Source organism: Manis javanica, chromosome 14 (assembly GCF_040802235.1).
Source record: "Manis javanica isolate MJ-LG chromosome 14, MJ_LKY, whole genome shotgun sequence".
NCBI lineage: Eukaryota > Metazoa > Chordata > Mammalia > Pholidota > Manidae > Manis > Manis javanica.
In genome coordinates this window covers 50,227,013-50,253,783 of record NC_133169.1, presented here as the reverse complement: position 1 = coordinate 50,253,783, position 26,771 = coordinate 50,227,013, and the positions used below count along the sequence as shown (strand labels likewise).

General features: G+C 42.6%; 1 protein-coding gene across 2 annotated transcripts in view; it reads left to right on the top strand.

The window, feature by feature from the left end:
* RUFY1 (RUN and FYVE domain containing 1) overlaps positions 1-26,771 on the top strand; it is a 53,121-nt gene that overhangs the window by 3,312 nt on the left and 23,038 nt on the right. The window contains exons 1-10 of one of the 2 annotated variants that reach the window (XM_073221742.1): positions 4,639-4,789; positions 4,922-5,095; positions 6,483-6,600; positions 10,623-10,724; positions 12,458-12,581; positions 17,364-17,425; positions 18,431-18,496; positions 20,642-20,711; positions 23,083-23,184; positions 24,703-24,819. In XM_073221742.1, coding sequence (XP_073077843.1) covers positions 4,936-5,095; positions 6,483-6,600; positions 10,623-10,724; positions 12,458-12,581; positions 17,364-17,425; positions 18,431-18,496; positions 20,642-20,711; positions 23,083-23,184; positions 24,703-24,819 — 921 coding nt within the window. In that variant the 5' untranslated portion in view covers positions 4,639-4,789; positions 4,922-4,935. Of the gene's footprint in view, positions 1-4,638; positions 4,790-4,921; positions 5,096-6,482; positions 6,601-10,622; positions 10,725-12,457; positions 12,582-17,363; positions 17,426-18,430; positions 18,497-20,641; positions 20,712-23,082; positions 23,185-24,702; positions 24,820-26,771 lie in introns of those variants that run through there. The other variant, XM_073221741.1, reaches the window with a different exon arrangement.

Sequence of the window (26,771 nt, the reverse complement as noted above, 5' to 3'; positions counted from 1 at the left end):
CTGGTGCAGCTCCTTGCAAAATGAAGCACATTAACTTTTTCCACTTCATGTTGCTGAACTTAAGTTGAGATGCTATTGAGATAAGTGAAAATTCCTGAAAACTAGCAAGTGTAAAAATGGTTTTCCTCCTTTCAGTACAGTATTATAAGACCTTTTGCGACACCAAAGGGCTCCTCAAAACTAAAAAGTCAAGTTTATAAAGAATCTAGTCACTTCTCCATAATTCAGAATCCCAAGAACAAATCTGTAGCGCCCACACCCCGAGTACTTACACTGTACACCAAAGGTTACAACAAACTGACAGCTGTTTAACTGATAGTTAAATTATTTTTTTATCCTGCACAGTATAAAAGCATTTTTTTAAGCCAATTAGCAGGTTTTATCTAAAAATCCAGATCTTCATCTTGTGAAAACTCCATTGACCCGGCACCATTGACCAGCATTTCTCCAGCAAGAGGCTGGTCCTTGGCCAGGTTGCTGCCTGGAAATGGGCTGTAGGTTCCCTCCAGCTCATCATCCCACAGGCTCCTCTTTTATGTTCCAGGCCCCACCCCCGTGTGACGGTCAAGGTCAAGATCCCTGATCAGACCATTTATTTGGCAATTCAGGAAGTGTAGCACTTGGTGACATTTTGTGTGTTGTGCTGAAACTATTTTTACTGAAGCTTAAAGATGTGAATAGCTTGGCCAAGGTCACAAAGCTAGTAAAACTGAGAGATGGAACAGCTTAAAGATCCTTCCTAGAATTTTCCATAACTCTGTAAATAGAGCATGAATGAAAATAGATGACTAACAGAGCAGGGGGATGGATGAGATGGCTGCACAACACTGACGCGTTCCCCGGAACAGTGGTAGTGAGGTAGGGCAGAGACATGGGACATCGTAAAATCTACTTAGCCTGTGAAAAAGACCCAGTTTATTCTTTAACTTAATCTATAGGCTGTTCTTCCTCTTCTTCCAGTCCCCTAATTAAGTAACCAGGACAGGAGATAGACCTCTGAAGTGTAAATGAACCTATGTGGATAAAGAATGCCAAGATCAAGGTCAACCCAGTCACCTAAATAACCCTATTCTTAAAACAAAACTTCAAAGGAATTATGAATCACCTGTATACATCATGCCTTATGTTGACCCCTACCCAAAAGGCCCTATAAAACCCCAAAACCCAAACCCTTAAGTGCACCTCCTCTCTGAGGTTGCCTGCACTCTTTTTTTGAGTGTGTATTTTTTGCCTTAAATAAAAACTTTACTGCTCAACCTAATGCATTTTGTCTCTGCGCTCTTCCAGTGGTAAGAGTCTTTGCTACTTTGCTATTTAATTCTATTTTCCAGACTTAAGCACAAGTCTTCACCCTCTCTGTCATCCTTCAGACGAGTAGGGAGGACTACTGAGATCTCTGATTTGGGGTCGCAACTTCCCGTCACCTGGGTGACCCGGACAGGACACAGCTGTGCCATCATGCTCTTCAAGTGGCCTGCCTGAAAATCTCCTTTCTTTGCCTTTGGGAAGTTCTCAGAACATAATCTCTCTCCATCCAGTGCTCTGCGGCTCCCCCAGATCCTGGGTGGGAGGGACTTAGTTCCCACACTGTGCAGATCCAAGCAGACACTGGACAACAGGTGCCCTGGCTTTAGGGGTTGTCAAGGGATTTGTCCCATGCCGAACAGGAATTCAATGAACCTCCCTTTCCTCCCTCTGTTCTTCCTTGCTTTCTGCTGCCTGCAAGGCAGCTGCCATTCCCTGCTACTCTCATTTTAGTGAATTCCTTCCTTACCTACCCTTGTCAGACCTGCTCAAGAATTCTGAGAATTCTTTTTCCTTCAGAGTCAAGAACCCTCCCCTGTTCAGGTTGAGGCTTCACCTAGTGCTCAGAGAGAGACCTCCCCAGACGCAGCTGCCCAGCAACAGTAGGAGCCATGGCCACCCAGCTCTGACCAGCTAAAACTTAGTGTTTGCTCACATGATCCCCTAAAAAAAACTTCAGCTTTTAAAGTTGACATAAAATTCTGTCATAATTATAAAGTTTACATTTTCTGGTTTATTATAAATACAGAATTTTTTTTAAATTGTCACATCATTCTTCTAAGTTTATAAAGTGGTATGTAAATACCTTAATGATTTGATATATGCCACTACCCATCTAAAAAATATCAAATACTTGAAAACTTTATATTTTCCCTTTCATTCTTTGAACTTGAATTTCTATTCCACTTCCATGTTTTTAAAATTTTTATTGGTCATCCTATCTCAGCAAAACTTCTAAGTAAATTAAAATTTAATAATTCTTGTGACCAAAGCTTGAAGTGTATAAAATACTTTTCTCCTGGAATGAATTACCATTAAAATTATTAGTAATGCTAAGGTGACAAAAGGAATGAAAGTATAATTTTTATAAATAATTATCATACATGAACTTTTTCTTGGAATTGCTTCTCCTTATAAGCTGGTGTTAGTTTTTTCACAACATGTATCTACAGATGAATATATATGTCTTACTGATGAAATATGATAAGATTTTATCCGTTTTTTGGCTTTTTATGGATATGATCCCCGAGAATACAGAAATTATGGATGAGGAACATGGTTCATATAAGAAATAGAAATGGAGTTTTTTATGGTAATGATATCAAGTCTTTGAACTCCAACCAGTAATGTGCCCCAAATCACACTGACCTATTGTCAACAATTATTTTTTTGTTCCTTTATTTTTTATTCAAAGCAAATGACTATCACCTGAGTTGCAAAAGGATGCAACCTCGTCATATTAAAGGAATTTCACAACCTCAAAAAGTTCCCAAGAAAAGGCTTTACCAGGACTTCAGATGATAATTATACTGTAATTCTTTCACTTAGTTACCTTGTTGAACTGAGAACACTCAAAATGGTTGAACACCTAAACATTGCTTATTTCATTACATGTTTGCCAATACAGTATTTTTTGACAAGAAGACTTAGTTTATGTGTACTTCAAATCCATTTTCATTAAAAACTTGGAGCGACAGTTTTGCCTTATTCAATTTATGGAACATGCCCATCACATTAATGGCACATCCTAGGGAGGGCTACTGAGATTGGCTAAAAATAATTACATCAATCTGTAGTAGGAAAAAAAATTTTGACTTTCTAAATTAAGGCTACCCTGAAGAGGGCTAGTGATCACCCCCTTCCTCAAGACCAGGTTCCCTGAAATACATAAAGCAGTGAGAAATCTGAGGCTCTTCATGTCTTCCCCTACAATTGGTTTGTTGAGCTTTCTGCACCTCAGGTCAGTGCATCTAGAGGCAGAGGCGGGGTAGGAAGTGAATTGCTGTTCCTCTGTAAACTGGGAGAACAAAGTGTGCCTGTGAAACCTGAGGATCTGGAAAAACACTTCCTTTTATCATCTCGGCCTACCTACCCCTGCACAGGAATGCCGTACATGCATTCCTCTCCGAAGACCGCTCGTTTGTGGACCGGCGCAGTGTCTTCGGGAGTAAATATTTCCAAGTTGCTTCTATGGTCATTGGCCTATTCAGGGTTTCCCTCTCTAGATGAGCTTTTATAATTATTTCCTTTGCCAATTATGCCATTCGGTACAGTTTTCAAATTTATAAATGTAATTCATAAGATTCTCTGAAAATTTAAAATAATTGTACCACCCCGTTCAAAAAAAGCTTTACTTAACCCATTTTTCTCTCCGCACAACCCAGATAAAATGTTTAGGCCGATTTTTCTTTCTCAACAGCTGCCTTGGGTTTTGCTCAAAGTGGAAATTTTAGTTCCAGTCTGTCTCAGGTCTCAATAATATTTATCAATACCTTTATTATAAATTCAGTCACAATATAGTCAAGATTTAGTTATACATGTATATGCTCTTTTAATTATTTTTATAATCCGTATTAATGGCCATGACATAAAACAAAGGATTAATATTCAGAATATACAGATGCGTTAGACAAAGGCAATTCAACAAGAAGTTAAAAGGCTTAAGAGGCAATTCCCAGGAGAAATGCTAAACGACAATAAACATGAGAGGCTGCCTACCCTCAGTACTACTCAGACGAGGCCAAACTAAATACAATCCCTCCCTGCATCCAATTGGCAGGTATTTGGAAGACGACGTTCGCGCTGGTGCGGAGCGGCCCCGGGGTCCCCGCCTCGCGCCCCGCGCTGTTTTCCTGCCAGGACTGTAAAATTTGGGGTCTACATTTTTAATTTCTAGGACAGCTTCCTGGACTTGAAGAGGCACTTGTAAGCACATGTCATGGGTATAATACTGGGTGCAAACAAACTTTTACTTTCAAAACTGACGAGATGAAAGTAACTGAAATGGAAATGCAGCCGAGTTCATTTGACTCTCAGTTTTACTTACAAAAAAGTGCAAAACTCGTAATTTTCGCAGTTTGTGTACAAAAGACAGGCAATGACGAGAATGTGAGCTCGGAACTGAGGAGCAGATGCTTCCCCGATGGCTGGTGGGCTGCATGAGGGAACCAAACAGCAGGCCCGGGAGACCGCCTGGGTAGGACGCGGAACGTGGCCGCCAGGGCAGAGACGCAAAATGGCGCCTGCACGCTCTGTGGGCGTGGCCTCGGGCTCGCCCAATAAGAATGCCCAGGGGCGGAACGTTTTCCTTGCACGCCCTCTAGTGTGGGGCGGGGCTTCCTGGAGTTTGCGCCCTTCCTTGGGCCGTTTCCCTAGCAACTTCTGGGCGAGCCCTCTGGAGACAGACAGTAGGCCCAGGTCTCCCAGGTGCCGCCGTGACCTACAAGGATAAGGGGCCGCCTACGAACCTTGGTTACGGCCGCCGGTACGTCCCCGCTCCGAACAGACCGCCTGGCCCCACGCCTGGCCTATCTTCCCTCGGTTTCCCCGCGTCGATCCTCCACGCCCGGGACCACACAGTCCTCTAACGAAGCTGTCTCTGCTTCTGCTCCAACAGCTTCCAAGTGCCAGATGATGGAGGAGCGTGCCAACCTGATGCACATGATGAAACTCAGCATCAAAGTCTTGCTCCAGTCTGCTCTGAGTCTGGGCCGCAGCCTGGATGCAGACCATGCCCCCTTGCAGCAGTTCTTCGTAGTGATGGAGCACTGCCTCAAACATGGGCTGAAAGGTGAGCCTGAGGGGCGTTTGGGGGCGTGGAAATTCGGGCTAGCTGTTTGCCCAGCATGTATTCACCAGTGCCAAACATTATTCTGGGTGCCACGATAACAGCAATGCACAGACAAGGTTCCTGCCCACGAGGCTCGACGTTCTAGAACAACGCTATCCCACAGAAATGCCAGGCGAGCAATTTTTACTGTTTTAGTAGCCATGTTAAAAAAGGTAAAAAGAAGCAGGTGAAACTGGTTTTATGAATATACCTTATTGAACCCATGTACTTAAAATACCACCATTTTGACACATAATCAGTATTAAAAAGCCTTATTAATGAGATGTTTTACATTGTCTTTTATATTAAGGCTTAAAAATCAACTTTGTGTTGTATACTTACTAACACATCTCAATTGCACCAGCTACATTTCAAGTGCTCAGTAGCACATGTCACCAGCGATTGTCTTGGACGGCACAACTCTAGAAGACCAGACAAACCATAAACACAGAAACAAACAACCCTAATTATAAAATGCTACAAATTCAAGGAAGCAAAATGGATTAAATGATAGAATATCAAGGAAAAAGCCTTTCAGCTAGGGTGAGAGGGGACGGTCTTTCTGGGGAGGTGAAATGTGAGCTGAGACCAAATGAGACCTAAAGTAGAGGTAAGAGTTAACCATGCAAAGATTTGGGGCAAGAGCATTCCTAGAGAGAGGGGGAAAAAAAGCAAGTGCAAAGGTCCTGAGTGGGACAGCCTTGGTTTAAGGAAGACACTGGGTAACTGAGTGTGCCGAGAGGGCTGATGGGAGAAAATAGAATAAGGGAAATGGAGGATAGAGGGAGACTGGATCACATAGACCTTTATAGGTCAGGTGAGTTGGATTTTAATCTAAGTGTATTGGAGGTTAAAATCCTTTAAATGTACTTAAAATGTAAGTGGAAAAACATGACCTGACTTACATTTGTAAGAGAACTTCCAGATGTGTGGAAAATAGATTGTGAAGGTAGGGAGGTGACAATATTAGGATCAAGGAGACCCATTAGAAGGTTGTGGTAGCAGTTCAGATTAGGGATGGTGGTGATGATTTGAAGTCAATCACTGATTTTGGCATAGATAGGAGGGAGAACGGGCAAGGATTTTGCAGGTGATCATAGGAAGGTTATTTCATGGAATAAGTACTTGGAGTTAGAGCACAAAAGGTCGATCAGAGAAACCCTGTCCAGGGAAAGGAGAGCTCATTTGTTGGCTGGCCTTTCCCAGTCGCTGAGACCAACTCAGAAAGGATGAAGTGGTAGAGCTCTGCATCATTCATCTGGCTTTTGCGGGAGAGACTGTGGGCCTCTGAAGACATTTTGCAAACCTGTTCTTATGAATAACACTTCTGTTTTCCCTTTTATTTTAGTTAAGAAGAGTTTTATTGGCCAAAATAAATCTTTCTTTGGGCCTTTGGAGCTGGTGGAGAAACTTTGTCCAGAAGCATCAGATATAGCCACTAGTGTCAGAAATCTGCCAGAGCTAAAGTGAGTGTGAAGCAGTTACACCGATTTGATGTGAAAAAGACTCCCCATTTCTCAGTTCCTAACTGATAAAGCTTTTTCTGACTCAGAACACACTAGCATGAGTCACGCAGTAGAGTTTAGTCCCAGCCCTGATGCTCATTAGCAACAACATCTTGAAGCAGAATGTGCTCTCTGAGCCTCAGTTTCCTTTTCCTTAAAATGGAGATAGTGATTCCTGCTTGTCACACAAGGTCAAATAGTTCACGAATGTGTCATCCCCTGAGGAGCAGTTACAGGAGGAAAAGAAGTCCTTGTTACACTCCTGCAGTCACTGCTTCAGACGCAGCTGGGCAGTTTTCTGAATAATACAGTTCGGGCCAGATTTTAGATTCCAGGACATAGGACATTTGTGAAAAGGCTGGGACCCACGAATCATTTGCCATGTGTGGGTCTGCCCTCGGAATCCCTATGCATAGGTTCAAAATTTTAAAAACTGGACAGAACACAAACAAGGCATCATCCTGGCATCTACATTTAGAAGGGGCCCTAGAGATCCTTGGGCCAATGCAAAAGAGTCTCCTGGGGGAACTTGACTGTCTAGCCTTGTTTGATTTGACTTCTGTGGAGCCAGCCTGTTCAATTTTCAGATAATCACAATCACCATTTATTAACGGCTGCCATGTGCCAGGCATTGTGCTTAAGACATCTCTTCCCATTTAGTCCTCCACAACAAAGCTGTAGGAAAGTTGTTGGTATCCCCACTGATAGCTGAGAAACTGAGACTCAGAGGGGCTAAGGAACTTGCCTGAGGTCCCTTGGCAAGTGAGTGGGGAGCCAGGAAGAGAACACAGGGCTGTTGGGCTCTGAAACCTTCTAATTTCACTACATTCCGCTGCCCCCTGCCCTGTGCATTCCTCGAGATCAAATTGAAGCCTTCTGCCCCTTTCCCTGGTTGAGCCCCCTGGGCCTGTATCACACAAGGTCCTTCTGCATGTGACAGTGTTCAGTTACTTATGTGGTGACCCCTCGTGAGCCTCCCACATATTCTGCCTTGTTTCTTCAGTTTTTCTTCATGTGGTCCCCCACCTTCCGATCAGCTTCCCCTCCCCTCTCAGGAGTGAAGCCTAGTTTCAGATGAACAACTTAGTGATTCATCCATTAGATACATTACTAAATGCTCACTGTGATGAGTGTAGTTACCACCTGTTGCCTTACAAGGATATTAAAATATTATGAGCTATATTCCCTGTGCTGTCCTTCCATCCCTGTGACTAAATTATTTTATAATTCAAAGTGTATGCCTCTTCCCCAAAAATACACTAGTCATAACTTCCAAACTGCTGTAGAGATTTTAGAACTTTTAAATAGTAAAACACCGCAGTTCTTTATGGAGCTAAACAGCTGTCCTTTCCCATGGGGCCCCCAGTGAGGCCGCTCCTCCCCAGGCATCAAGATGGGACCTGCTGTGCATTTACTTTTTGGCAGACAGGGAGGACTTCAATATTTAGGCTTGTCCCTTGCTTGCTCCACTGGGTTTAAGAGGAAACAGTGGGTTTAGCTGACAGTGAGCTCCTTCTTAGTGTAACAGGACTTCAAAAATGCCTCCTGTGTGTAACTCCTCCCTGTGCAAGAGGAGCGCTCGCCCTGGTCCCCTGCTATCAGAACACACTGGAGCAAAAGTCACACTGTACTTAGACTTCAGTCCCAGCTCTGCTGCTCATTAGTCACATGATCTTGAGCAAAATTTGCATCCTCTGAGCCTCAGTTTCCTTTTCCTTAAAATGGTCACCATGATAAGTATAGTTACCTTCTGTCACCATATAAAGATATTACAATATTATGAGCTGTATTCCCTATGCTATACTACTATCCCTGTGACTAAATTATTTTATAATTTGAAGTTTGTACCTCTTTATCCCCTTCACCTATTTCTGCCCCCATCCTGGGAACCAATTGTTCATTTTCTGTGTTTATGATCTGTTCCTGCTTTATTTGTTTTGTCACATTTCACAGATAAGTAAAACTATATGTTATTCCTCTTTCTCTGCCTGGCTTATTTCACTTGGTATAACACTCTCTAGGTTCATCCATGTTGTCACAAATGGCAAGGTTTCTTTCTTTTTTATGGCTAAGTAATATTCCATTGTGTATATGTAGCACACCTATTGATGGGCACTTGGGTTTCTTCCATATCTTGGTGATCGTAAATAGTGCTACATTAAACATAGGGATGCATATATCTTCTCAAATTAATGACTTCCTTTCTTCAGGTAGATTCCCAGAAGTGGAATTACTGGGTCATATGGTATATCCAGTTTTAAGTTTTTTTGAGGAGCCTTCATACTGCTTTCCTCACTGGCTGGACCAATCACATTCCCACCAACAGTGTAGGAGGGCTCCCGATTCTCCACATCCTCACCAACACTTGTTATTTCTTGTGTTTTGAATAATGGCCCTTCTGACTGGTGTGAGGCTCACTGTGGCTTTGATTTGCATGTCCCTGATGATCAGCAATGTGGAGCATCTTTTCATGTACCTGTTGGCCATCTGTATGTCTTTGGGAAAATGTCTACTCTGGTCCTCTGCCCATTTTTTAATGATACTATATATTTTTTTGGTGTTCAGTATGTGAGTTCATTATATGTTTTGGATATTAGCCCCTTATCAGATCAATTGTGTGCAAACATGCTCTCCCATACCATAGGTTGCCGTTTCATTTTGTTGATGGTGTCCTTTGCTGGACAGAAGATTTTCGGTTGAATGTAGTCCCACTTGTTTATTTTTGCTTTTGTTTCAGAAAAAGATTTCTAACGTTGATGTTAGTGTTAGATTTTAAACACCTTTCTGTGTCAACTATTCAGCTACATCATTTTGAAGCGGGCTCATAGCATTTGGTTGTATAGCTCATTTATTTACCGCCCCTTTGGGCTCTGTAGTTGTCTTCAAATTCTGATTATCCAAACAGTGCAGTGGTGACCATCCTCAAACATACATGTCTGTGTACGTCCGAAACTAAAATGCCTTAGGACATACCACTAGATGTAGAATTTCGGAAACCTGTGGCCACCAATCGCCTGCCCTAAGAGCTGTGTCCCGTTATGCTCCCACCAAGCAGCACCTGTCTGTTTTACACCTCATGCCAAAATTAAATATCTTGTTCCCTACTTTATTTCCTTTTTACTCTGGTTTAGCATCATTTGGAGGGTGGGAGGCTCAAAGCCCTTTGTAGTGGCGAAGTTAGTTAACCCTTGTGGACCTCGCTCCTGAAAGCCCCGGGACGCAGAGCGAGGCCTTCAGCCGCCGGGAGCTCCTTTCAAGGCAGAAACGGATTACAGCAGTGCCTCTAATATTTTCCTGGAGGTTACAGATGCAGGTGCTCTGCTTAGTCCAAGTCTTCTCCTTAAACAGTGTCAGGTCTGCTGTTGGGAGGCTTTCTTTTCTTCTGACGCTTAAATCAGGCCCTTTCAAAATTGCGTGTTGGAGACTGGTTGCACAACAATGTGAATGTACTTCACTACTGAAATAGCCACCTAAAAAAGGTAAATTTTATGTATTTTATCACATTAAAAATATAATTGCACCTTTGAGCTAATGCCTTAGAAATCCCGTCAGACTTCAACACTTCAACAAACACTATGTTCCACATATTCATCCTTTGAAAGAATCTTTGTCCATATGCAGATCTAGCTAATCTAATATTTCCTGGCTCCCTGTGAAACATCATGAATATATGCAAAATTTTATCTAAGTGTATTTGTTCTAGAAATCAGATTTTCATGGATTGAGATTTTTTTTCCTCTTCTATCAAAAAACAAAACAAAACAAAACAAAAAACATTCCCGTGATAGACAATTGAAAGAGTAGCCAGGGGTCTCGGGCATCCAGGCAGTGTGGTGCCCCTCAGCCTCAAAGCAGCCCTCCTGCAGTGTTCTCTGCACTCACAATGTGTCCATGTGGGAATGTGTGCCTCTCTCTGGCTAGATTGAGTTTTTCTTTGTTTTCGTTGTTGTTATGCCCTAACGGTTTGATTCTCTGAATTCTAGGACAGCTGTGGGAAGAGGCAGAGCCTGGCTGTATCTTGCACTCATGCAAAAGAAACTGGCAGATTATCTGAAAGTGCTTATAGACAGTAAACATCTCTTAAGGTATTTCAGCACCTATCTTTGCTCATCTTTTGCTTTGTAAATAATTAGAACATAGTTCTAGAGATCATTTTGAAATAAAGAATATATAATGTCCACAGATTTTATGCGAATTATTATTAATCGTAAATATTCCATGACTTAGTTTTAAATGAGCAGTAAACAACACGGGTTTACTTAAAAGGCCCTTAAACAACATAGGTTTGACCCGCACAGGTCTACTTACATGTGGATTTCTTTCAATAAATGTATGGGAAATTTTTTTGAATTTTGCAACAATTTGAAAAAATTCACAAATGAACCACATAGTCTAGAAATACCAAAAAATAAGAAGTTAGGTATGTCATGAGTGCGTAACACATATATAGATACCAGTCTATTTTATCACTTACTACCATAAACCAATAGTAGGCTATTAGTACTTAAGTTTTGGGGGAGTCAAAACTTTTGCTCAAATTTTTGGCTTTACAAGGTTTGGCATCCCCAGCCCCAGTGTTGTTCAAGGATCAGCTTTATTTCATCTTTTGAGCAGCAATACCTAAAAGTCATTATGAATGAAGATTTATATATTGCTTTTCATTTTGAAAAGTAATTTTGAAGACAGTCCTTCAGAAATTCCTAAGACTGAGTAACTGACAACCTACTCCCTCAAGTTTCAACAAAATTGTATTTATTAGATTGGAAGGTAATAGGAAAAAATGATTTTAGCACTAGATGCAGTGGGCAATTTTAGAGTATAAACCTCTGCTTTTTGTAAGAGACCATACTTCTATAACCTATTTCAGGATTCCATATCCAGTTTGTCAAATTTTGAATCTCTTAGCATCAGTAGAGACCAACTGGCTATCTCTGATACTTATGACTGGTTATTTTTTATAACTATACAAACAAAAATCTTTATAGAGGGAATTTCTCTAGAATATGAGAATTAGTAAGGGAGGACTCTTTCTAGAGTTAATTCTCTTGTTGAAATGAGGTAAATGTCTTAGAGTATGAGCCTGCCACCCAAACTTTTTCACTGTTTTCAAGCCATGGCTTCTGATTGAACATATCTTTACGTGACAAATACTGATTTCAAATATTTCATGTCCTTTGACCTTTGAGTACAGTTACAGTGAGTAACTTTGAGGTACAGATTTTCTGCTAATGAGCAAATTCTCAGACAGAAAGTTCTCATGCCCTTGCACACATGTAACAATTGACAGGGATGGGGCCCCACTGCATATGGCTGAGGCGACTAGGAGATAAGGAAGTACAAGCAGCCAGCATCTGCACTTTGCTCAGTGGGATGCAGGAAAGAGGGAAGAGTTTTACTCTTGGATGCAGGGGTTCTCTGGGACCCTGCTCCCCTCTGACATGAGTGTAGGTGTAGAATTAGTTCATAGCAATGTGGAAGAAGGATCCAATTGCAGACAGGATGGGTGGAGTACTAGTCAGGAACAAAGGAGCCAGGAGGAGATGGAAAGGTGAGTCCAGTCCAAGGCCAAACAGAGGAGAGCCTTAGACTGGAAGTAGGAAGAGCCCATCGAAGCCCCTGAAAGGGAGGGAAGGCCAGAGAAGAAATAGCCACCCTTGAGGTGGAGAAGGAAATAAGAGGCAGAAGGAAATTCACACCAGGGAGCTTCTGGCTCTTGGGGAAGTTGGCAGCCAGGCAGTCATCTGAGGAGGCCAAAGGCAGGGCTGTGGGAGGCAGGGCCGTTGGGGAGAAGGGGTGGTGAACTGTCACTCTCTTTTAGTGAGTTCTATGAGCCCGAAGCGCTGATGATGGAGGAAGAAGGGATGGTGATCGTTGGTCTGCTGGTGGGCCTCAATGTTCTTGATGCCAATCTCTGCTTAAAAGGAGAAGACTTGGATTCTCAGGTAGAACAGGAATTTGTACTCTACATGGAATGCCTGCTTTGGGCCAGGGATTGAACGTAGAATCTGCAGACCTGTACGTGTGCTGAACCTGAGAGGGGCAGGTGGCAGCAGTGTCCCCTAGAGGGTGGTGCCAGGCCAGAGGCACAGAGGCAACATGTTTGGGAAGAGGAAACAGCTCTCTGCAGCTGGAGCACAGGGTGCTCCAGGAGGGAGGCGGAGGCGGAGGCCGGGCCGTGTGTTGGGCCTTTGGGCCATGCTGAGGGGCTCCGCTCTGGTCCCTGGAGCTCTGGGACACTGGTGGAGGTTCTTAGCCCTGTGCTTACATGACCAGGCCTGGGTTTGAGGTAGATCAATCTAGCGGCTGTCTGGGTGAGAGTAGCCAAGAGTAGAGACAACCAAAACCAGCTCTGGAAGTCCCGAAAGGGGAGGGAGTGGCAACAGAGAGTCAGGAGAGTTTCGGGAAGTCAGATGATCAATCTACGCTGGCACCAATGAAGTGGGTAGTGAGAGCAGAGTGCCCGGAGAGACGGGACGGCCCTCTGGGGATGGGCTGGGCGACCAGGGCTGAGGCTGGAGCACAGGATGCCCCAGGAGGGAGGCGGGGGCGGAGGCCAGGCCAGGAGCTGGGCCATCGGTGGCAGGGACTGTAAATGTCTGAGGGGCACAGACACCCTGAATCCCCGCCCCCCACCCCCACCCCCGACCTCCACCGTCTTCAGGGCATTTGTAGCTGTGGTGGGCCACTGCCCAGCCTTCTTCCCGCCATTCCCGCCATTCCCGCCACAAGTGTGGACCTGAAAGATCTAATGCTTCCCCAATCCTTCCGTGCCCAGGGCAGCTTTTTTTTCGTAAATTCTCCTCCCTTTTTTCCAATAGTTCTGTTGTTTACATATGTTGAAATTTTTTCAAAAAATACAAAGAAGTATTTTTTTTTTTTGAGAGGGCATCTCTCATATTTATTGATCAAATGGTTGTTAACAACAATAAAATTCAGTATAGGGGGGTCAACGCTCAATGTACAATCATTAATCCATCTCAAGCCTAATTAAAGAAGTATTTTTTAAAAGAAACAAAACATCACACATAATCCCATTATTCAGAGACAGCTAATATAGTGTTCCGTTCTGGTATATTCCAGCACATGAATAAGGGTATGTGTGTGTGTGTTTATATATTTTAGAGAAAGGTGTTTGGAATTTTCTTTTTTTGTTAAACCAAAATACGATTAATCCAGGCACATCATTTTATAACTTTTTTATTTAACAGTATGTCCCCCATAGCTCTGATGTTAATAGAGATATAAACCATTTTAAGTGGCTGTATGGAATTCCGTTTTGTGAATGTACCATAATTTATCTAACCAATGCCTTCTCAGTTTAGGTCGTTTCCATATTATAACAGTATTGTAAACATCCTCATACCTGTTTGTACTCTTGTACATTTATTTCTGTAGGACACGTGAGATTGCTGAGTCAGAGCACACACACATTCGCATGAATGTTGCGATGTTGTGATGAGCATTCTTTGGCTTTCTCAATCTGATATACCAACCAACTCATCATCTCAAGTCCCCAGTTGGAGAACTAAGAAGCCAAGTATTTATTTCATGTTGTGTTTGCCATTGGCATCTGGTTCAGCTTCTGTGACTACCTGTTCATCACCTTTGCCCATTTTTCTGAGTTTTCCATCTTTTTCTGCTCCTTTAATATAGATTAAGAGCATTAACTATTTGTTGGAATTTTTGTTAAAAACTTTTTTTCTGGTTTGTCAGGGCTGGAGCTGGTTTTCCCTGTAGAAGGTATTTTTTTTTTTTGGTAGTCAAATGTAATGACCTTTTCCTTTATACCTCCTAAGGTATTGTGCTTAGAAGGTCCTTCCCCATCTAAAATTAACCTAATTTTTAAAATCACTGTGTATTTTTTACATTTAGATAATCTGCCTTTTGTTGTTTGTTTTGGTATAGCAGGAAGTGGGAGTCTAGATTTCTTTTACATATAGTAAACTAGTTTTCTCAACATCCTGTATTAACTATATTTTTCTGCTAATTTGAAATTCCACCCATTGTCATGTGTTGAGTATCCATCATACACTAAGGCCCGTTCCCGGGCTCCTTCTAGCCCCAAGATCTCCTTACTCCTGTGCCATTAGCACAGTCTTTAGTTCCTAGTGCCACACATGTGCCTTATGCTCTGGCAGTCACCTCCTGCCTACTTTGTTATGCTTCTTTCTCGGAGATAGTTCAGGCTGTCTGCCAGATGAACTTGAACATCATTTTGTCAGATTCCAAAATAAAAACTCAGTTGGAATTTTTATTAAATAATAGATGTGACTGAGCCCCCCTGGTCTGTTCTTTAATGCAGTTCCTCTCTTATGTTACCGTGAGGTATGAATGTTTGCTGTTAATGTCTGAAGGATCCTTTTGCTCATGGTTTGAAAGTACCATTCTAGTCTAATATACTTTATAGTTTTATTATAAATGAATGTTCAATGCTGTCAGATACCTTTTCTGGCATCTAGTGAGATGTGATATCTGTTTTTAACTCACAAATGCACTGAATTAATTTATGGGTTTCCTATTATGGTATTACCCCTGCATTCCTAAAATAAACCCTGCTTGGTCATCATATAGTACATTTTCAGTGTACTGCCAGATTTTTTGTGTCTGGTTTATTTGGAAGTTTTGTATTTCCACTTATCAGGGAAACCTCTGAATTTTCCTTCTATACTGCTTTTGTCACTTCATAGTGTCAGAATTGCATTGACCTCATAAAATAAGCTGGATGATATTCTTCTCTCATTTTCTATAACCATTTATTAGGGCAGGAATTATTTTTTCTCTGAAGGCTCCCTAGAACTTACTGGCATGACACTTCAGCCTTATGCTTGTTTTGGCCCTAGCTCTTTGCCACTGTAGTTTTTTGCATTGCTTTTGGTCAAGTTATTGGTTCCCGATGTCTTGGGCAATTGTGAAGTCACTTCTCTGTTTTCAGAAATCCTTCCCTCCATTCAGATCTACTACTTGTATGAGAGTAGCCTCTCACAGCTTCTTAAATCCCACTTCCCTCAGCTACTAAATATCGATCACACCTAGTAGAGCTTTGTCTGCTCTGTTGACCCTGTAGAACCAGCTCTTGCTTTTATTCATCAGTTCTGCTTTGGGAAAGGGGCTTTATTTGCTTTCTAATCCATTCATTTCCACTGTTGGTGTTAACTTTCCTCGTTCTATTGGTTTTTTTTTTCCCAGTTGAATATATATTTCCTTTTTATTAATTAATTTTATTGTATTATTTCTTTTTATTGTTTGATTTTATTACAAAAGAATGCATACTCATTGAAAAATGTTAATACAGAAGCATATGAAGTTAGAAATGAAATCAAATTCCCCTCCTCCCCTGCCCCCTGCAGTCCCATGCTCTTGCCCACAGACAATGGTAAGAATTGAGGGGACAATCTTTCCAGAACTGTTTCTGTGGTTTTTATGCATTTATGCATGCATAGGTTTTGTTCCAAACTAAACCTTCTCTGGTTTTCTGGTGGGTAAGAAATCAACAAATGTAATAGCCACTGACTTGCAGTTGGGGATTGGCCAGGCACAGTGAGGCCAGGACCTCTTGCTGGGGGCTCCCATGGTCACAACCAATTGGCAGCCGAAGGCTTGTTGTCCTGCTGGTCTGTCTTCTGGGCCGAGGTGGCTTGGGGAGGAGGGAGCTGGATCAGCAGGGCCTTCTTGGGTATCTCTGTCCTCCTGTGGTCCCTCCACCTGGTCTCTGGCTGGTGGCTTCACAGTAGCCAGACTTCTTTCATGGAGGCTTGGAATGCCAAAGGCACATGCCCTTTGAAAGATAGAGCCAGGAAGAAGCCACTGTTGCCTTCCTTAACCTGGCTACAGATGTCACAGCATAATTTCTGCTGCTTTTACTCATCAAATCAGGCACTAAGCCCACCTAGGTTCAAGGGTCGGAATGTAGATTGGCGGGAGGCATGGCAGAGAAGTTGCTGGAACCATCACACAGCTTTGAATTCACATAAGGGGGTTACTGTAAAGGATTAATGCTTACATATTAATCTTTGACTTAAAATTTTACTCTGGAGCTTTCTTTATGTCATTTGCACCTCCACTGGCTTCATTCTGTTATGGTTGCATTGGTTCTGTGACATGGCTATACCAGAATTGATTTAAACATTTTTCCATTGATGGATGCAATTTTCCTGTATTTCAAATAGGCGTGGCTTTACTCACTGGAGTTAGGGGGGTGACAGACCAGCACCCCCACCTGCTCTCTCCCAAGGGCTTTATCCCTTGCCATTTAGATGTCTGAGGGGTCTGGATCCTCCCTAGTGCCCGCAGCAGCGGACAATGTTCCCGGAATCCCAATGGGCCCATTTCACCACAGCTGGGACAGGAAGGAGTCAGAGTCAGTTAAGGTCACCTCTTAGTATAGAGACCCAGATCTCTTTTTTTATTACTTTTTACTCAAAGAACTTTGTTGATCTTTGTCAACAACCTGCTTATTGAATAAATATACAAAGTTAATCAACTATGTGGTAAAATTTCAGAATATTTGTTAAAATTCAGATTTTTAGTAAGTTTTTCTCCTAGATAATGGTGGGGTATTTTCATTTGGGTTTGTTTGTTCAATTGGTTACTGTTTTATGGAGCTGATTAGCCTAACAATGTAGGAAGGACACAGGGATGTAAGCACCCTAAATTTTAAAGACTGGGGTTTGTGGAAAGGGGAAAGGTTATTTTTTATTTACACTTGAGCATTTTATTTTGACCAGGTTGGAGTGATCGATTTTTCCCTCTACCTTAAGGATGTGCAGGATTTTGATGGCAGCAAAGAGTAAGTACTGCATTGTATGCTGTTGTCATTCGCGTGTTTAGTGGAACTCTGGCAAAGAATGCTACGTTTGTTTTGCTTTGTTTGAAATTCTAGTTTTTATTTAGCTGTATTTAATTACAGAGGTAATACGTGAATATTGCCATTGCGCAAGGCATTAGGCTCTGCAGAGTAGAGAATCTGAATGAAACTTCCCCATCGCACTGTGCCCTCGTCTCTCTCTCACTCCCACTCCCATTCCTCCCTCAAAGGAAGTTACTCATGTCTCCTCCCAAACCTTTTCTTAATGCCCTGCGGGTGTATATTTGCTGGTAGTATAATTTGCTTTACAGTTTATCTGCCTGGAAAGGGGACGGTACTGCTACATATATAAGTTGCCTTTGGGCTTCTTTGATCCCAGTGTGTCATGGATGTGCTTTCATGCCTGGGTAGTTTGCCCTCATCCTTGTTTACAAGAACATTCTTTTTAAAAGAAGTCCTAGAGAAAAAAGAAAAGAAAAAGCAAATTCTGTATACATGCTACCATTTATGTTATGATAAAAAAGAACTTGGATCCACATTTCTGTGTGGTACTTCAGAGTGTATACTACAGAGAAAGAATATATGTAATTAAAATAGAAAACATACACCAGGGATGTCTCAGGTTTGTTGACAAAAGGCTCTCAGTCCCCTTTTCTTGCATCTTGACAAGGGCGGCTGCACCTGCAAGTGGCTGTTGGTGTCTCCGCCTGGCACGCTGGTGGCCTCTCTCCTCTCCCCTGGTGCCCTGCCTGCCACAGGGCTCCAGGGCACATCCAGGGGGCATTTCTTCTGTCTCCCAAGACCCTGGATGCCGTCCACCCAGCAGCCTTGCTCTGTGTTACTCTGGGGCAGTACAGACATTAATGGGCTCTGACCATCTCTTGGTTTCCTTGTGGTACTTCTGGCTGATTCAAAGGTTGGGAGACAGTTACAGAGTATTAACCATGAGTGAAAAGAATTTCTCTTCTGTTTATGCTCTTTTGAAAGGCATGAAAGAATTACTGATGTCCTGGACCAAAAAAACTATGTGGAAGAGCTTAACCGGCACTTAAGGTAAGGCTCTGCTTTCCCATGTCTCAAAGCTTAGAATTAAGTCTCCATCGTCAGTCACAGTGGCAGTACTTTCTCAGCACCTGGTACTTGTTTCATGGGACCTTTTTGAGTTGCCATATATTTATAACGATTTTTCCAAACCAGGAAAAACATACCGTGCAGTGCTCCTGTGTACATACCAGAGAAGTATGCTTTTTTGAGAAATAGATTTTAGGAGTTCTTTGGTTCATTCTTTTGTGTAGTCATACAATTTAGAGAATAACTAAAGTAAACCTGGACTCTACCCCCAACCCTCAGCCACTCAGTTGGAGCCCTGCTGTGATGGCACTGGTGCTGCGGGGACTCAGCAGACATCTGTGGTGCACTGGGGCGGGACAGAGGGTTGACAGCCACTGGTCCTTTGAGGACAGTTCAGCAGCGATAGCGGGCTTCTTTACCTTGGGTTTTCATTTCGGTTGGAAAGCTGCTGCTGTGTGTTATGAAGCTAATTGTCAGAGGTGTAGGTGGGGGTGGGAAGAGACCCCGTTTAATGAATCTGGGAGACATGCTATCCTCTCTGGCTGCGCCCCCTTTGGAGAGCGTGTGGTGCCCATGAGTGGTGCTCCGCAGGAGCAGCTCTGGCCCCCAGAGCTAGTGAAACAGTGGAAGGTGCTGGCACGTGGGCTGGAAGGGAGCGAGGGAGAAGCTACTCCAGACTCTCCTTAGGTGTGATTTGGCTGTTATTTTGAGAGATCCTCTCTCTCAAACTAGATTCCTAGTTTACTGAGAGCTTTTGTAAGGAGTAGATGTTGAATTTTATCAAATGCCTTTTTGCATCCACTAAGGTAATCGTGACTTTATCCCTTGATCTCCTCATGTGACGGATTTTATTCATGGCTTTTTTCATACTGGACCTGCCCTGTGTCACAGGGATAAACTGTACTTAATGATAGTGTAGTAAATTAATCATTCTTTTGACATGTGACCTGACCTGACTGTCATGCAGTTTTTCCCTCCAGTGTGGTAATAGGGTTTGTAGTTTCATGTGAGTTAGGACAGTTGCCTTGTTTCTTTGCCTGGAGACAGCTACCAGTTTGTGAGCATCATTTGCTCCTGGAAAACGTGAAGCTCAAAGCCTTTATGAAGGCAAAATACTTGGCCGGCTTTTCATTTTTTCTTAAGTGGTTACTTCAGCTAGGTTTTCTCCTCTTGAGCATTTGCCGTTTTTGGTAATTTATAGTTCCTAAGAAAAATAGAGATGTTATTGATATTTCTGTTACATAGTTGGTATAGAATTGACACGTGTATACTCTGAAAACTTTTAATTCCCTTGGATCTTTTATTTGTTCCCTTTTACATTCTGTGTCATTGTATCTTTATTTGTCTGTCTCCCACCCAATCCTTAAACTTTGACTCATGAGCCTTGTCAGGTCTCCTTCTTTCCACCCCCAACACTGGCAAAAGGCACCAGTTTTAGGCAGGAGGGAGCTGTTGCCTAAAATACAGGTTCCAGAGCCAGGTGACCACCCCGTCAGAGGGGTAGGAACATGAATGAGTTTTTCAGTATAAAGTTATGGTTTCCTTATCTGTAAAATAGGTTTACCTCGCAGAACTGTGGGAAGAATTACATGGATCAATGCATTTAAAGTGCTTAGAACAAACAGGGCCTGGCACATCATCCAAAAAGATAGCCACTACTATTATTGTGGTGGTTATTATTCTTTATCAAGTCTACATTAGCTTTTTACATATTTTTCAGTATGAAAGTAGTACAAACTACTTAAAGAATATTTGAAAAAATGGAGCAAAGTATAAAAAAGATTAAAAAACCACTTGATCCTCCTACCCTAAAGCACCAGTATCTTTTTGGGAATATTACTCTGTCTACTGGCCACCAGCGCCATTTGGTTCCCATCTGTTATGTTGGGGAAACATGATTTTCTTTCCAATTGGCTGATAAAGAAATAGGTAGCATATTTTGGGGAGAAAACTTCTCAATGAATGTATACACATGCACACATATTTAGAATTCTCATCTCTGAGTTAATTGGAGACCCTTGGACACTCCATTTCATACAGGAAATCTAGTAATCCCTCTTCTCATTGCTTCCAGATCAGAGAACAGCTTTATAAGTTCACATTTGCTTAATGTTTCATTTTCTATAGTTGCACAGTTGGGGATCTGCAGAACAAGATAGATGGCTTGGAAAAGACTAATTCAAAGCTTCAAGAAGAGGTTTGTAACTTATGAAATTCTTAAAACGGGAAGACTCAAGCTTAAGAGAAATGGTATGGTTGGTTTTTCCGACCAGAACTTCTCAGTAGACAATTGGGAATGGCTATGCTTAGGGTGAGCTGCACGTGCCTCCTCAGACTGTCTTGTTCCTCCCTGTGTGGGGCTCCCATGAGTCAGTGAGTGCAGCTGACCGTGGGCCAGTTCTAGGTGACTAGGTTTACCCCCTCGAGGTCATCCTGCAGAAGGCCGGCTCTTCTTCTTTTCCCGCCTTCCTACGATGCAGTGTGTACCCCCCTCCCCAGAGGCTCAGACTCTGTTCTGAGGGAAAAGTGCCTGACCTAGCACTCGCAGGTCCCAGCCTCGCAGGAGCATGGACGCAGCCTCTCCACAGTGTGGTCTCTCTCTGCTTTCTCACTAGGAAGAGAGAGCATGAAAGGACAGGAAGAAGGAGGGTGAGGCCGAGGAAGAAGGCTTGCTGCCAGCTGCCCGCCAGTCTCCTTGGTGGACACATCTTGTCTCCTGTTAGCAGTTGGGGGGTTGCCCGGCCTTTCTGAGGCTTTCCACAGGTAGTGGTCCCTGGCTGCGCGGGCCTCCTGCCAGGTCCCCTGGGGAGGAAGAGGGCTGAGAGAGGGGCCGGAGAGTGACCCCCACTCGGTGTGGAGGCAGATTGCAGCTGAAGGAGAAAGGCAGAGCTCGCCTTTGTAGTGCAGGACCTGGCTGCAGGCTCACTTTAAACTGACTGCTGTCTCCTGAGAGGCCAGCCCTGGAAAGCTTTCAGGAGAGATTTGTGTGAGGTGAAGGAAATCGAAAGGCAGCGTCCATGGGCAGGCATCCTGGGGCAGACTTCACACACTGAGAACTGGAGGGCGTGCGTTCACCCTGGGTGGGTGGGCCTCAGGGCCTCCGTGTGGGTAGGCAGGTCTTTGAGCCTCAGTGTTCTCATCTCTTAAGTTGGATGATCATCCACACCTTATAATATTGTTGTAAAGATTAAATTAGACGAGTATGATACAGATGCGTCTAATCCAACAGGTGTGTGTGAGGCATTCGAGCAGTTAGTTGCTTTAGAACAGATTCACTCTGCTCTCCCAGACAAGGTGGCATGCTTTGGAAACTAAACAATTGGGTTATTTTTTCTTCAAAAGCAAACAACTATAACAGAAAATGTCCTTTAGAGAAAAGCATGCCTCTCTTCAGGGGTGCGCGCTATATCTTCAGAGAGTGGAATGGGAACTAGCTTATGCTTTTTGCCACTTCTTCCCTGGTAGCAATCGGCACCTCCTTCAGAGCTTTCAGTTTTCTCATTTGGGCTTGGCAATTATGTTCAGAAACCCCAGTCCTGAGCTCTGAGCCTGAGTGGACTTGGGCACTGCTGGTGAAGAGGAGGTGAGGAGTTAGCGCTCCTGGGCCCCGTCAGCTAACGACCAAGAACACAGCCAGGCTGCAGGGGCAGGTGGCCAGCTTCTTTCTCCTTCTCCAGCTTCGCCTTCTCTCTCCAGGCTGTGTTCGGAGGCCAGGGAAGGAGGGCTTGGTTCACATATCTAGCCCTGTACCCTTCCTCTCCTGGTAGCCTCTCCTCAGCAGGTCCAAAAGGCATTCTGCCTGTATACACGCCTCCCTAAACCCTGGGAACTCATCCAAGGCGAGGAAGTCTTCCTAGAGCACGTCTCCAGTGGTCTGGTTGGGATGCCTCTCCCAAGACTCTTTCATTCTCCATCTTTTGATAAAGTACTCTTTTGCCGACTGGCTAGAAAAAAACTGAAAACAATGAAGAATCAGGAAGAAAGCCCATGATTCCTTTGCTAAGTGACAGCTATTTTTATCACTTGGTATCTATGGTCCCATCTTTTCTTAAACATTTTAACATAGTTGGTCTTTTAGGTCAGAGGTGAGAACTACTATATAACCTGCTCTTTTTCCCTGTTGATATTATATCACAAGTATGTTCTCAAGTCACTACAAGTTTTTGGAAACATTTTAATAAATACATATTTCTGTTTTATGCTTCCACTATAATTTATGTTAAGCCATTTCCCTAATATTGGACATTCCGGCTATTTTGTGTCCACTAATCTTTGCCCACATTAAGTAGTATGAATGCTATCACTTATAACAGGAGAAAATCTGAGCAGGGCAGAAATGGCCAGGGGAAGGGGTGGGAGAGAGATTTTACTATATGCATTTCTGTATCTTCGGAGTTTTGATTCATGTGAATGTATTACTTCTTCTAAACAAGGAAATAAAATTTAAAAATAAAGTATCAAATATGTGAAAATACGTTGCCAGTTGTGAAGATGCCAAATGTTAGCTTTTAATTTGAACAGTAAAATTAAATGTGATGTTAAAAAATATAAAAATCTTTCTTAATCAGCTTTCAGCTGCAACAGACCGGATTTGTTCACTTCAGGAAGAACAGCAGCAATTAAGAGAACAAAATGAATTAATTCGTGAGAGAAGTGAAAAGAGCGTGGAGGTAAGAGCAGTCTCACAGCTGGGCAGCTGGTTTCTCTGCCGTGTCCACCTCAGATCACCTCAGATCTCAAGCTCATAGTTTAACGATGACCTGGGCCTCAGAATGTGCAAAGATATCTTGTTTGATGCCATTACACACTCTCACGTCACTCCCAGGCCACCTGGACCACTTGGGGTTTCCCAAGTGCACTGCTCCCCCGCCTCTGGGCCTTTGTACTAGAGAGTTCCTGTTCCCTCTCCAGCTTCTGCACATGCACTGGGTCCTCTGTGATGCACCCCTGGCACACATCGGTGACCAGAGGCCCTCCTCCTCCCATGTTCCCACAGCTCTTTGCCCCTCCCTCCACTAGAGAATCCACTTGTTGTTTTGTAGAGTTCCTGGCTTGCAGCCTCCTCACCTGATGATTTGGGGGTAGTGAGATAGAGACAGACTACATCTGATTCAACTCATAATTCACCTAATGCTGAAAACATGCTCAATAAATAATCCATATTGAATGATGGTTCAAATGGGGGCCTGTCCCACCAAGAACAGCCATTCCATTTTAAAGAAAATTAAATAGAAACTGTTTTCTGAGCGTAACTTTTCAAAAGTTAGTTGGCTTTGAACTTGTCCTTCAAGTTCAATGGTATTTCAAAATACTAAAATTTTAACCTTTCTCTGTTATGCTTAAATAATAGAAGTTGTCCTACCTTTTCAAAAATTACAGTGTATTCTGCTGGTGGGAATGTAAATTAGTTCAACCATTGTGGAAAGCAGTATGGAGGTTCCTCAAAAAGCGTAAAATATATATACCATTTGACCCAGGAATTCCACTTCTAGGAATTTACCCTAAGAATGCAGGAGCCCAGTTTGAAAAAAACAGATGCACCCCTATGTTTATGGCAGCACTATTTACAATAGCCAAGAAATGGAAGCAACCTAAGTGTCCATCAGTAGATGAATGGATAAAGATGATGTGGTATACATACACAATGGAATATTATTCATCCATAAGAAGAAAACAAATCCTACCATTTGCAACAACATGGATGGAGCTAGAGGGTATTCTGCTCAGTGAAATAAGCCAGGTGGAGAAAGACAAGTATCAAATGATTTCACTCATATGTGGAGTATAAGAACAAAGAAAAACTGAAGGAACAAAACAGCAGCAGAATCACAGAACCCAAGAATGGGCTAACAGTTACCAAAGGGAAAGGGACTGGGGAGGATGGGTGGGAAGGGAGGGATAAGGGCGGGGGGAAAAAAGGAGGGTATTACGATTAGCATGTATAGTGGGGGGGACACGGGGAGGGCTGTGCAACACAGAGAAGACAAGTAGTGATGCTACAGCATCTTACTACACTGACGGACAGTGAGTGTAATGGGGTGTGGGGGAGGGAACCTAGTAAACATAATGTTCTTTATGTAATTGTAGATTAATGATAACAAAAAAAAATTACGGTGTATTTTTAATACTTTGTAGTTAGCTTGCTCCTGTCAGTAAACCATTCCTCCTGGTGTTCTTATTTGGTGCAGATAACAAAACAGGACACAAAAGTTGAGCTGGAGACTTACAAGCAAACCCGGCAGGGTCTGGACGAAATGTATAGTGATGTGTGGAAGCAGCTAAAAGAGGAAAAGAGAGTCCGTTTGGTGAGTGTGCAGGACAGAGTGTCTCTAAAAAGAAATCCCTACTAACCCTAGTAAGTTACTTCTCTCAGCACTTTCCACACACATACTTAGGCCTGCTTTATAAAACAAATGAGCTTTTATAGCAATAGAGTTAAAAGTGTGGAAAAAAATATGGAGAGTCAGATCCCAGAAATGGGTTGCTTTAATTTGTCTGATTTCTCTCAGACTGTTCAAGTACAGTTGGACAATATCCATCATATCATAGACAAATTTTCACAAATGCCTAGGGTGCCTAAATGGTTTTCTTGGCTTCACTGGAGATGGCTGGTAATTATAGATTTGCTTTGTTTATGTTACCGTATTCCTATTATGTTAATATGTGTGCGCAAGTTAGTTAGTAGTTTAAAACCTATACATGCTTAAGGTACTCTACAAGAAGATATGTCAAAGAAATAATCAATCCTCCCATGTTTTCTTCCATATGCTACCTCTACAGCTTTTCTTCTTCCTTCCTAATTATAACCCTTAAATAGAATTCATGCCTCATATCGAATTTACCGAGTATCATAATTCCTCTAGGTGGTAAAGCTCGAGACAAGTGCTGGGCATAGAAGCCACAGGGCATAAATCTGCAAAGAAGTAAAAAGCTAACCTTTTCAAACAATATGGCTTCTCTCTCACTTACCAACTTTACATTTCCCTGTATGGCCCCAGAAGATGACTGGTTAGCCAGAGACGTGTAAGATTCCTCAAGGGAGGAACAACCTAAGATAGGCACAGTCGCAGGGGGGGCCAATCAGGTGAGAAATCGGGGAACAATAGTGTTGAAGCTTAGAACCTCACCCCCTACTGTTTTGAGAGAAAGCTTCTGCATCCGTGGATGTTTTCTTGCCCTTGTCTAGGGCACATAGTCTACAGGCACACATCTGATCATCTACAATTGCTCTCTTACAACACTAAACTATGTTTTCTAACTTTATCTCGCATCTACCTGCCACTTCAGCATTTTATTAAAAATAATAATAATAATAAAGGGAGAAATGTGGGATCCACATATAAATCAAGTATAAAAATCAAACGAATATTCATATTTGACCTGATTGTTTATAGTTCATAATGCGTGATCAAAACCGAAAGTTTCTGTGATGAATGCCCTTGTACTGTTCACCATGTAAGAACTTATTCACTATGTAAGAATTCGTTCACCATGTAAGAACTTGTTCGTTATGCTTCAGAAGATTGGAGACTGATGAGAATTAGGCTTGAGATGGATTAATGATTGTGCATTGAGCATTGAGTCCCCTATATAGAATTATATTGTTGTTAACAACCATTTGATCAATAAATATGAGAGATGCCCTCTCAAAAAAAAAAAAATATGGAGAGTCAGAATTGTCCCTCAAAAAAGAAAAGCTATATTATCACTCAGTTCTGCATTTTTTCCAATATCATAATCCTTTTTATGAAAAGGACCAGACTCCGGCTTTCTTTGGCCACACAGCTCCCTCAGTCACAGCTTCTGGTCTGATTATTTCCACCCAGTTTGTGTGGCAGTGACCGGTGTTTTTATTAAACACAGCTCTTGCATTGGCTTCATCTCCTTCCATGGATGTGGGGAACATACGTCCCGAATTATCCAGTAGCAGAACTTTTTCCAAGTGGCTGCACCCTCGATGCCATCCATTTGCAAACTGCTCAGGAGCTCTAACACTGCCAGGCAAGCAAATGTCTCTGGCTTTCAGACCCGTGCCCTCTGATCTTGGGGTTTAAAGAACATGGTGCTGGAGTGCTAGCTGATACTGCCACCTACCAGCTTTCTGTTAACTTGACCCAGAACTGCTTTTCCTTGTAAAATGAGAAAAAAAAGGAGAACTTCATCTAGGTACACTCCGGACAGACTTTCCTAAATCTCTCTAACCTATTCTGACCTTCAGTTTATATTTCAGTCATTGCCTAAGATACATCAGTTAAAT